Source organism: Lacerta agilis, chromosome 6, assembly GCF_009819535.1.
Source record: "Lacerta agilis isolate rLacAgi1 chromosome 6, rLacAgi1.pri, whole genome shotgun sequence".
In the NCBI taxonomy this organism is placed as follows: Eukaryota; Metazoa; Chordata; class Lepidosauria; order Squamata; family Lacertidae; genus Lacerta; species Lacerta agilis.
The window spans coordinates 63,888,756-63,901,302 of NC_046317.1; the positions used below are offsets into that span (position 1 = coordinate 63,888,756).

The 12,547-nt window shown below is 46.8% G+C and overlaps 1 protein-coding gene across 1 annotated transcript; it reads left to right on the top strand.

Annotated features, from left to right (window-relative positions):
• The first annotated feature begins 277 nt into the window (after positions 1 to 277).
• GPR37L1 (G protein-coupled receptor 37 like 1) lies at positions 278 to 10,502 on the top strand. Its single transcript, XM_033153102.1, has 2 exons — positions 278 to 1,479; positions 9,208 to 10,502. The coding sequence occupies exons 1-2, from the start codon at positions 700 to 702 to the stop codon at positions 10,015 to 10,017; spliced, it is 1,590 nt and encodes a 529-aa protein (XP_033008993.1). The 5' UTR covers positions 278 to 699; the 3' UTR covers positions 10,018 to 10,502.
• The last annotated feature ends 2,045 nt before the right edge of the window (positions 10,503 to 12,547 follow it).

Consider the following 12,547-nt stretch of genomic DNA (forward strand, 5'->3'; position numbering starts at 1 on the left):
CTTCATCCCAGAGGAGAGATTCATTCTGAACTGGACCCTCCCCAGCTCTTGTCGGCTTCCCTCCCTCCCCACAATCAGCTTAAAAGCTGCTCTGCCACCTTTTTCAAGTGCCAACAGAATCCTCTTTTAACATATACTAATGAATACATAGCCCTCTGAATTGTACTGTGACCTTTCTAGTTTGGCTCAAGGGGGTTCACTCAGCAAGAGGTTTCTTATTTCTGATGTAAATCACCCTTGCTTCCCACAAGGCTCTACCACACAAACCCTCCAAGGTCTCTTGCTGAGGCAGGTGGTTTCTTTCTGCTATTCTTCTCTCGCTGCCTCAAGCAATGCTGGGCTCTTTTCACAGCAGCCTTTAGCCATTGTGGTTTGGCCACCAGGGGGCCCACGGTTCAATAAAGGATGATTGGAGCGAATTACTGGGGGAAACGGTTTTTATTCTGGCCCAAGATCTGAGGGAATGCAGAACGCCAGTGAGGCTGGTTGAGGCAGACTGAAGAGTTTCTCCGTCTTGGCTCAATCCGGGCTGAAACATCAGGGTCGCCTCCCCCCTGCTCCCTGCCCTCTTAATACCCTGAGTCAAAGCGTGGGAATTTTCTCCCTCATTTTCTCCTAGTTTGCTGTGCCACCTGTGCTGGCTCTTTTTGTAAGTCTCCTTCTGTGTGCATCGTCCTCCCCATCTGTGCAGAAGGAAGGATGCCTTTGCCTTGGACAATTATGCTTTTGCTTCCTTTCCTGCAGCCTCTGGAGACCATGGTGAAGGAAGGTGCTGCCCTGCTTCTTCAGGAGCCTTCTATATCCTCCAGGAGGGAGCAGAGGGCTGGAGAGAGTCATTTAACAAGGCACTTTGTCTCCAAAGAGGCACTGCTGGAGATGCCTGGAAGACCCGGGAGGCTGAGATGGCCAGGATCCCTTGGCAATCAGAGGGGGCGGCAGCTGTCGGAAGAGCAACTGAGGTGGAGAAGGACTCGCCGGGGAACCGAGGATGAAGAGTCCAAGCCAGTTCAGCAGTACATTCCAGGAGTAAAAGTGGAGTTTCCTCGGCCCATGATCCCTGGCAGCTTACGGCCCACCAAGGCCCTGGTGCCGTCCAGCACGTATCCCTCTGAGCAGCGCCAGCGGAGTCCGGCGGTCCACGGGGCCACAGAGCCCCAGGACAATATGACTGTGGCATCAGGGAAGCGCCCTCAGATCCAAAACCCTCTGTACCCAGTGACCGAGAGCTCTTACAGTGCCTATGCTGTCATGTTCCTGTCCCTCATTGTCTTTGCCGTGGGCATCATTGGGAACCTCTCTGTGATGTGCATCGTCTGGAACAACTACTACATGAAAAGTGCCTGGAACTCCATCTTGGCCAGCCTTGCCTTCTGGGACTTCCTCATCCTCTTCTTCTGCCTGCCAGTGGTTATCTTCAATGAGATCACCAAGAAGAGGCTGCTGGGGAGCATCTCCTGCCGCGTGGTGCCTTTCATGGAGGTAAGAGATTCCACTCCGCCCTGGTTTCTCATCAGCAATTTTGTGCATCCTCTTCGGGGGGGGTGTAATGTTGGAGCATGTGCCCAGCTATATATTGCAAGCTTGGACATAGCCCTCTACAATGTACTGTAACTCACTGCCTCCTATACTACATAGAGCTATTCTAACCTCGTATGAAAGACTGGAGGCTACACCAGCCTTCTTCCCAACCGGGTAACAGGTGTGTCCCAGATCACTGAGATGCCTTTCAGAAAGCGGAGATAAGTATGCTGGTTGGATGACGAAAGTATTGCCGCAGATGGTATTTTTAAAGCCTGATTACCATGGGCATTCATCTGAACTGTGCTTAGGCAGTTTGAAAATTGCTGAGGGTCTTGGTGGACCCTTAATGGTTTTTCTGCCTCTTGTAGCAATTGCCACTGTGCTAGATGCTCTCTGGTTTCTATTTGTATTTTATTGCTTCTTTTGTTTCTTATAGTTATTTAATTGTATTACAATTTGAATTACATAGAAGGGATAGCAATGCAATTAAAAATCAGTCTGACTATTTAATATGGATATAAAAAAATGGTCCAGTAGCACCTTAGAGACCAACTAAGTTTGTTCTGGGTATAAGCTTTTGTGTGCATGCCATGGACCACCTGAATGAAGCTAGCCCACCACTGGTGGTCCATGGAGCGCAGTTTGGGAACTCCTGGCATAGTGATTTGCTGTGGCATTGACTCCAGATAGTCGGAGCTACAGAACAAACATGGGGAAGTTGTGCATTATTTATCTAGAAGAAAACAATATAGGATGGAAATACAGCTAATTTACGGAGCAAGGTTATAAATGCAAATACTTTAAAGTCCCCTCAGGAAGATAATGCCCCAATTAAAAATAATAAACGTATCAAACAGTTGCACTGAATCCATTAACCAGCAGGGCTTCAGGCTGCTGTAATGATCTAAGACATTTCAAAGAGCTGTATTCATACCATCGCAAAGTTTTATTCACGACTTTTAAAGGTTCAGAGAAAGTTTTCTTGTAAGGCAAGGACAGAGAAAGCAGAGCTGAAGTGGCCATTCTTGGAAAAATTCTCTCCCATTGGGGACAATGCATTCCTCTTTAGGGTACCACTGCCTTTAACAGTCATGTGACAGGGATACTACATCATGCTGGGAAAGGCTCTCCTTGTTGAATTTCTACCTGTTGTGCCTGCTTTTAAAAGAACAGAAAGAGACAGTTGCAGCCCTAACTTTAAGACTTCATCCAGATACTTACCACTGAGAGATATATGCAGCAGTGTCATAAGAACGTAAGAATAACCTCCTGGATCAGGCCAATGGCCCATCTAGTTCAACATCCTATTCTCACAGTGGCAGGAAACCCATTAGAAGCGTGCCACGTTTCTAAATTGCATAGAAGTTCCCCTCTACTTGGGTTGTGCATGTGATGGTGCATGTTGATAATACTTCTGGTGTGTCTTAAGCTTTCGCACCTGGGGATGACCTTATCTTTTTTATAGACTAGACAGTTAGTCTGAGGCACACAAAGGCTAAGTATACCTCACTTCAGGTCCCAGGGGAAATTTGTGGCAAAGGAAGGAACTGAACCAGGGATTCAGCTAGTATTTGAGGAGAGCCTATACTTACCATTATGGGCATGTGGATCCTCTTTTGACATAACTAGAAGAGGAAGGAAGAGCAACCAAGTGACAATTCCCTCTTCTACACAGCCATTAAAGGCACAATAACTCTGCCCTCTTTTTTCATCTGCTCATGCTATCAATATATTTGCTTTTGCACGTGAACCTCAAGCATCCGTGTGTGCAGGCAACTGCTTTAGTCATGATAATGTATTTGTTTAGTGTTTCGGCATTTCCAAAATACAGTACATTTTATTTTCAGCTGCATTGGTTCCTAAGGCAGTGGGGTGAGGGCAGATCAGTCTGAAAACCTGTCCCACTAAGAATGCTCAAAACGTTGCACCTTTGAAAACAGGGAGGCTTGCTTTTGAGTAAACATGGATAAGATTGCACTGCACACGCAACATTTGTGCGGAGTGCCCTGCCCCCTTGCATGCCTTGCCAGAGTGTGCCTAAAAGACAAGTCTGAATAATCAAGCGCTGTCAATGAAGATGGTTAACAAATGCTCAGTATGGCAGATCTCTGTGAAACTCACTCTGCAGTTAGAGATATGAAAATTAAGCTGTCAGGTGGAAGGAAGGCGAAGACATGGCTGGGTGGACCTGTACATTTGCCATGTAATTCTGCCATTAGAATATCGTTCCCTCCTCTGTCCCAACGCACTTGGGCTTCGGAGAGTTCCCATCCGAGGAAAGCAGCCTGGTGTGAGGCCACATTCACACAATACTTTATCTCCAGTCAGATGTGGGAAAATAAATTAGCATGGCCATGTGGTGGAGCAGTTGTCTGATTGTCCAGGGTTCTTTGGGATAAACCATTATGTTTGAACTGGCATAAAATGGATGTGAGCTAGAGCCAACCAACGATCAAGATCTAAACTACTAGATCGTGTCAACTTCATGCCTGTTAGACCATAATGGCTTCTCCCAAAGAACACTGGGGATTATGGGGCCAAACTAGACATTAATCACATGCTTGGGATCAGCTACATCTTTCTTTTTGCCCCGATTTTCAAATATTATGTGGAATTTTAAAAATCAAGGCAAATAGCAGCTGGCGTAAAACTCAATTTCCAATGGGAAGACAGTGCACGGGAAATGATTTTTTAATTTAAAAAATCCCCCTCTCTCTGGATCAGGATAAGGGGCTTTGAAGCTGCTTTTTGTAAACGAAGAGACATTGCTGGTCCCAGATGCAGGATGCAAAAACATGGTTAAAGTCATGCCTAGTTTGGCTGCTAAATTTGGTGATGCGAATAATTCTCTGTTACTGATCCCTAGTCTCCCCATCAAATTACATTTCCCTGAGGCCCAACCCTCACCCCCAGGAAAACAGTAGATCAATGACTGCTAGCCATGATGGCTATATGCTGCCTCCAAGATGAAAGGCAAAATGCCTCTGAATGCCAGTTGCTGGGGAACAGCAGTGGGAAATAAGAATGCTATTGTGCTCACGACCTGCATGTCAGCTTCCCATAGGCCTCTGGTTGGCCCCTGTGAGCAGGACATTGTACTGGATCAGACTTTGGTCTGATCCAGCAGGGCTTTTCTTACGACAGAGCCACCAAGACCATTGTGTCAGCTCACGGCCAAGCTGCATTAGAGTTCATTCGACCCACAATTGGGCCTGCAAATTTGTGTGGCTGGCTTTGTCTCGTATAGGGCAAAGCACATAGGAAAGCTCCATAGAACGTAGGGACCTTCCTTCTCAAATGGCTCCAACTGAAGTTGGGGTGTTCTCATTTGCAATGAATTGGATCTGCTCAGGTCTATGGTAGTGCTCTTGCACACATCTCATTCACTGCAATGGGGTTTGTACCAGGAAACATCCCAGTAGATTATGCCTAGGACTGAGAAGACAGGTGATTTATTGAAAGCTAGTGTTATGCAATAAGCAAAGTGTTGGAACCTGGAACTGGGTGATGCATGTTTAAATTCCAACTGGAACTGAAATGAAATTTTGTGCAAATTTAAGTCTTTGTGATTTCTTACAACCCAATTGTTTACTTTCTGAATGATGAAGGTGGGGCTGCCCTTGAAGATAGTCCGGAGGCTGCTAGGCTGGCAAGTGGGGAGACCAATGGGACCATGTGTCAATGGTCCTGAAAGTGCCACACCATCTGCCAATGAGCTACTGGGCCAATTCAAGGCGTTAGTTCTAGCATGGGAGCCAAGTACCTAAAAGAGTGCCTTCCCAAATACCACTCATCTTGGTCCTTATGATCAGCAGGTGAGGACTTGCTGGTGATGCTGCCGCTGGAGGCTGCCCAGTTTGCATTGACCCATAATGGGGTCTTTACAGTGGTAGTTCCCCATTTGTGGAACCACCTTCCCCAGTGAAGTGAACCTGTCTCCTGTACTGCATTATTGCCTTTCAGGATAAATTCAGACACATCCCTGTTTACCAAGGCATTTGGTAGCTGAAAGACAATGTTTCTGGCAACCCTGAGATCACTGGTTGAGAAAATGTTTCAAAATTGCTTTTCGAATGTTTTGAACTATTTAGCCACACACCCCAAAAAATGTTTTAACATTGCTGTGTCTACCACCCAGGGCTCCTTCTGAAGTAAGGACAGGATATAAACCAAATGAATAAATAAAAAATGATGACGATGATATTCAGACTTGACCATTGGCATGTAGGTTAGTTTTTATATAATATACAAGTTCCTTCTTCTCTCCTGTCCTTCCTTGCGAGAGAACGTGCCACACGGGCTGCTTACTCTGTAGCTTCTCTGGTCGGTTCCTAACTCGAAGCAAGATGAGAGCGATGCAGGTGGTGGAACATCTGTGAATGATTCAGTGCTTCGCTATGGGAACAGCTCCATGCATGGGTGAGGCAGGGAAGACAATGCAGCCTTGGTATTGTTTGGCAGGATCACAGGCAGTAAGGGCCTGCTGTAGGAAAATAGGGAAATGCAGTCACGGGTCAAGGACTTATTCATGCAGTCCACACATCCCAACACTGCCAGAGGCCACTTCTGCTTGCTCTGGAGAAATATTTGCCAACATCTGAAAGTCCAAAACAGGCTGACGGTGCTTGCAGACATTTACTACCCTCCATCCTAGAAGGTGCATACCCAGTGCCACTCTGAAAGGAAAGCAACTGAAATCAGGACAGGAAACTTAGTATCTGCAGTCATTCCAAAAAAATAAAAATCCTCTTAAATGCTAGAATGTTAACATGCTTGATACTGCTGCCTATGAAAGCAGCATAATACATATTCCTTATTCCGCTCCATTTGTCAGTCTTAAGTAGTTTGCAAATTGCTTTTTAATAAAAACTTGCAGAGCAGCTGTGCCTTCGGAAGACATTCTAGTTTAACCTAGCAGCTCAGCTTTTGCAGAAGTTACCCTGTGCCTTTGAGTTTCCCTCTCAGAACAAATGTCAAGCACATGGCAGCTAGCATTTGTTTGGCTGCCTCTTCCCTACCTCAAAGCATCTCGGAGAGCAGAAGAGTTGTGGCAGGGAAGACGATGCCGAACCCATCTTTCACCTTCCACTTTCTCCCCAAACTCCCCATGCGAGCTACTCCTCCCCTCCCAAGTCTTCTATCTTAAAAGCTCTTTTAAGGCTTTGTTTATATGCTCATTTATTTGGGAACAAGAGCCTCTGTACAAATGCAGTGGAATAACCAGACACTGCTTTTCCTGGGACTGTAGTACCACTCTATATTGCAGATGGAGGGTGGCATGTTTGAATGGCTCTTCAGTTGTTGTTGTTGTTGTTGTTTAAAAAAATGTATGTCAGGAAAAAGATTATGCGCTGTGGTTTGGTGAGGTGCAGTGATCTGTGATGAGGCTTCACCTGGTGATTGTAAGGCCCAAGATGGGTCTTATTGGGGAGGCATTCTTTTAGGTACCGGTACATGGGTTCCAAGCCATTTAAGGATTTGTTTTCTAGTACTAACATCATGAATTTGGCCCGGTAGCTCACCGGCAGACTATGCAGTGTGTTTAGGCCCGGTGACACATGGTCCCATTGAAGGCAGAGTAGGGATACACAGCATCACACTTGGGCTAGGCTTACAATGTTCAAGGCAGCCCCTTGCTCCAGTCTCCCACCAGTTTCTTGGAGAGAAATAAGGGCATTGTCAGCATCGTGTGGTGTGTCTGTGTATCTTTAGATTAAGGGGGGGACCTGTGGACACCCATTCTCATGTCTTTAAAAAGCACCGTGAGAAGCGGCCCTCAGAAACGCAGGCTGTGGCCTGGAAGCGCTCTGTTGTGTACCGGTTTGGCTGCACTTAAAAGGAGACGGAGGGTTTCTGAGGATTTCTTCCCAATTTCCGATGCTTCCTGCATTCAATGAATGTCCCTTGTTCCCCTCAGAAGTGAGCGGGTGCCTGCAATTAGGGCCCTGGAGCTCTCGCGCAGCCTATGAACAACTGTTCAAATGGGGCGTTGTGTTTCCTGAGCCCAAGGAAAGCACAGTGTTTGTAATGGAGAGGGCAGCGTGAGGGGGAGGGCAGCCCCGTCTGCTATTTATTCATGCTCTTCATTGTCTTTCAAACCCACCCAGAGTTTGGCATTTTCTCCTCCACGCTTTGCCCTCTTCCCTTTTGGCAGAGGGGGATGTTTTCCTGGGCTTCTGAATGCAGCGGAAATTAGCTGGGACCGGCTGGGGACATCAACAAACTTATTTGAACTCGTTTATCCCTCTGAGAGCGGATGCGTTTAGGTACTAAGAACCAGAAGGGGAGCAGGGTTGGGAGGGGATTTCAATGACCAGCGCTGATTTTGTCAAGAGCTTGCTAGTGGCCTGGGAAGGATTCACAAGGATGTCTCTCCCACCCAACCCTGCCGCTCTTGCTTTTAGTTGCTAATTGCAATCTGTAAATATATGAAAAGGTGCAGCAAAATTCTGTGAAGAGTCTCAAGGAGGTAGAATGGATTGTACCACTTCTGAGTGTTCCCCAACATAATAATTTCCTTGCAATTAGAAGTGTAGTGCATCATAGAGAAAAGGCTCTGGTCCCAACCCTTTGCCTGCTATGCTGGCTTTCTGTTTGCATGAAATGATTAAGATGGGCAGCATTTGTGACTGGGATCTCTCCACCTATAAGCTGATGTGATACAGTCCATTGTGGCCCCTGTCTTCTGTTGCATGAGTAGAGCCTGCCGGATTCTGGTTTCCTGGGGAAGGATAGCTAGTAAATAAGAAGTGCAGCTACAGGAAAGTCTCTAGCCATACTACAGATGTATGTTTCAACTGATATATATTCACAAACCACAATGAACCCCCTGACCTCCTACTGTGCATCCCTATGCCTTCACCAATTGATATAAAGGTACAGGCAAAAATTGTAAATGTATAAAATACAAATACTGAGGTATAAGGAACCAAAAATGGGTAGTAAGAGGGTAACAATGGATAAGAAAATGCTGCTTAGCTGAGCCTTTGGGCATTTTTATTTCAGATACAGCTTTTGGAGAGTCCACCAGATTGCTTTACCAGTTTTGACAGTACAAATTTACACTAGTGTTAAAGCAGAATAGCAGCCAATAGCATCTTAGGCTGAAAAGGAGGGAGGGTATGAGTAGGCTGTAAGCCTTTCTGCCAGAGCTGATCCCCTCAGTTGCACTTGCCTTGATATATCTGCCTCAAGTTTACAAAACATTTGGGGGGGGGTGTGTCATTCTGATAATAGGGCTCATTTAGCACTCTGAATTTGCTTCTTTTCAATACTTCGGGCTTCCAAAGGTTACTGTCTCTCTTTGCTTAGTCCTACATTGGAGCAACCTTTTCCAAAGCATCTTTCGCCTATAATCCATTATGTCTTTTCACACACTTTTGGCCTTAACCAACAGCAGTGCTCTTGGGAACATATAAAAAAGCTGTTGGGGATTTGGGTGACCTTACCTGGTTTTACAGAAGGCATTTTAGCATGGTATAAATTGGGGTCTGCATCAATCCTTATACAGTAGGCCCATTTCTTGTACTCAGAAAGAGGCTTTTTGCACTCAAAAGAAATGGAGAAACTGATTTTGCAGCTCATCCATTGATGTCAACATGCCCTTCTCTCTTTAAAGCAAACTGCCCCTTTTGGTCAGCTCACTTACCCTGAACAACAGTCTGTCTCTGTTCTTTGTGATCCTAGGTGTCCTCATTGGGCGTAACCACCTTCAGCCTCTGCGCTCTGGGCATTGACAGATTCCATGCAGCCACCAGTCCGCAAGCCAAGCTGCGACCCATTGAGCACTGCCATTCCATCATTGCCAAGCTGGCTGTCATCTGGGTGGGTTCCATGACTCTTTCCGTCCCAGAGATCCTCCTCTGGCAGCTGGCGCAAGACACCTCACCAGTCTCCGGCGTCGTGACTGACTACTGCACCATGAAGCCTTCCCAGGACCTGCCAGAATCTATTTACTCTCTGGTCCTCACTTACCAGAACGCCAGGATGTGGTGGTACTTCGGATGCTACTTCTGCCTGCCCATCCTCTTCACCGTCAGCTGCCAGCTGGTCACTAGAAGGGTCAGCAGCCCAGAGAAGACCAACTGCCGTGGCAGTAAGCACGGGCAGTGCGAGAGCCAACTCAACTGCACCGTGATTGGCCTGACAGTGATCTATGGTCTCTGCACAATTCCAGAGAACGTCAGCAATATCGTTGTGGCGTACCTATCTCCTGACATGGCCAAGCAGACCCTGGACCTGCTAAGTCTCGTCAACCAGTTCTTCTTGTTCTTCAAGTGCTCGGTGACTCCTGTGCTGCTGCTGTGCCTCTGCAAACCGCTGGGCCAGGCCTTCATGGACTGCTGCTGCTGCTGCTGCGACGAGTGTGGTCAGGAAGCTGCCTCCAGTGATGGCGGCTCCGACGGCAAGCTGAAAACCGAGATGTCCTCTTCTATCTTCTTTGACAAGCCCCGGGAATCACCTACCCCTGTGGGGGCGGTTGGCACTCCATGCTAAGCTCAATCAGCTAAGTGGGGAGCATTAGCGGGGAGCATTTTTCCACCAGCTTCTTCCCAAGACCAAAAGTTGTTTTTCTCTTTAGTTATCAGTTGGTGAAGTGGCTGGACGGTGGAAATGGAGCAGGGCTTGTTCCAACACCAGCTCCGACCAGAGTGACTTAGTTATGAGGCCTCAACTGGCAGCTCTCTCTCCTCTGCTGAACTATTACCTAGGGTGTGAGCGCCCCCCAAACCGCAGGCACGAGCAGAGAAGGCTGCTGCCATGAAGGAGGGGGGGGGTGCTGAGGAAAGCTCCGCCTGCAGCCCCTCAAGGACTGAAGAGACCCCAAGTGTCTTAGAGAGGACATAGTACAAATTAACCCATCTTGCAGTCGTGCAGGATCTCACTGTCCCCTTCTCTGCTCCAGGCCCAGAGACAGCCTCCTATACAAGACAAGCACTACCCTAGCCTCAATAAATCAATACTCTAGATAGTGAAACATGTTTCCTGAGATGACATTTTTAAAAAACAAAATATGTGCTGTAGAGCTGTTAACTGTTGTGTGTCTTCTAAAGTGAATCTACCCACTTAGTGCCTTACCAGATTTCCTCCCCGACCACGAAAGCACATAAATTTTCTCAAGGAACAGCATATCCTGGAAGGTATATATACTTCTTCTTTTTTAATGTGATAAGGGAAAGCACTGGAAAGGTATTCTGATTTATCACAAGTCTCCAGGTGAGTACTACTCACTGAACTTTGATGCACCTAACTAAGCTTATATTTTCACTCATGGTGGTGCATGCGTGGTTTTTGTCAGCACAGCCACCCAGGAGGAAAGAGTTCAACTCTTTCCCTGCACACCATGGTTCAGATCATAACCAGGATGCCAACAGGTGCTGTCAATGGTTTTATAAGTATTCACATAACTACATGTGACACATAAGGTGTGATTCACTCCGTGTATTTCCTGTTTGTGAGCCAAATGTCACAGGTTCGCCTCCTTTGGTGAGGTCAAGCAGAGAACATAACCCATCCCGAAGATCAGAATCCTGCTGCTTAATCCCCACTGCGTTTATTTAAACCGAGTTTAAGGATATTTAATGTCTCCCTTGTGGAAACATACACTGCTGTATTTAGGCACCCCTCCAGTATCTAAAGTATTTTGCTGCCATGGACTTTGCAATGCCCTCCAGAAGGAAGCCAGTCTCTTGCATTAACACACACAGACAAGCTCAGATTCCTGTGTGCATGCTGGTGACGGCCTCCCTTGGCAACAACGTTCATCGGGGCACAATGAGCTCTCTCTGCTGGGTTCCAGCAGCACCTGTGGCTGCATACTTTGAAGAGGGGGAAGCAATGGTTTGCCCACAAAGCCAGAATGCAGTGCTTCATGAAACCCACATATAGCACAGTCATAGATGGAGAAAAGTCAAATAGGCATCTATGCAGACCTTGAGCCAGGAAAACCCATCTCTTTATCCCAGGGCTCTGGGTCTCCCTTTAAATCCTGAGTAAGGAAGTCTCCACCTTCATGCCGCCAATGAAAAGCAAGTGACTTGTGGAAACACTAACTGCAAGGACCTTCTTTCAGGAATTTGTAGGTCATCCCTTTGGGAATTTGTAGGTCACTATATCCTCAAGGTGCTCTTACATTCCCTGCCAATGTGGTGGTCGAGCTGTGTATGTTGCCACAGAGTACGTTGCACTCTTTTTCCTCCCCAATTGTACGTTAGGCAAATTCGTGAAGGAACCATTTAGTTTTAGCTAATAATAGTGATAGCTTGAAGCAGAAGCTCCTTGTTCAATGAAAGTAAAGCCCTGCTTTCTGGATGAGTATCTCCAATTGCTCTGTGTACAGACCAGGGACATCTGGAATTCTATTCAGGTGTTACGTAGGTATGGGGAGGTGGGCATGGCATGCATACTGCCTCTGCTCCCAGTGTCGCTGTATGCACTGACCTACCCACCCACCCTGTGCTCCATCTCAACCTTTGTGAATTAGATGGGAAGGTCTAAATAGAGCACCTAAACAAATTTGACTGACCGTGCTTAAAAGCCTCAGATTGATCAGAAACCCTGCCTTATCAGGGTCCCAGCTGTGCAGAGGCCTCTAAACCCATTCAGCAAGATGCACTCTTCAGACCTTCCCATTCAATGTGGGAAGGTGGATGAGAGTGGGGCCTGCATGTATGTTGGTTGCATACACTCCTTACTTGTGGTTACATCCCCTATTTTGGCAGAACACTTCAATACAGCTGGCCACTGGAACAGGCATAAACATGAGCCATGCTTGGTTGAGGCTCTCAGGCATGCACTTGTAGCTTCAGCACAGCGGCATGCAAGGGACAAACAGAAACTCATGTTTCCCTTTTCATGTGAAGTCACTGCCAGAAAAATGCTTCTGTAGCTCCAGGTAGCACTGCACTAGCATTTCCTGTGTGACTCCCGAGGTAGAGGGAATCCATCCAAACATTCACTACCACAGCGATTCCTCCACATGTCTTTCCTCCTTTCCTTCTCTCATCACACCAGCAAAGCTTCCGAG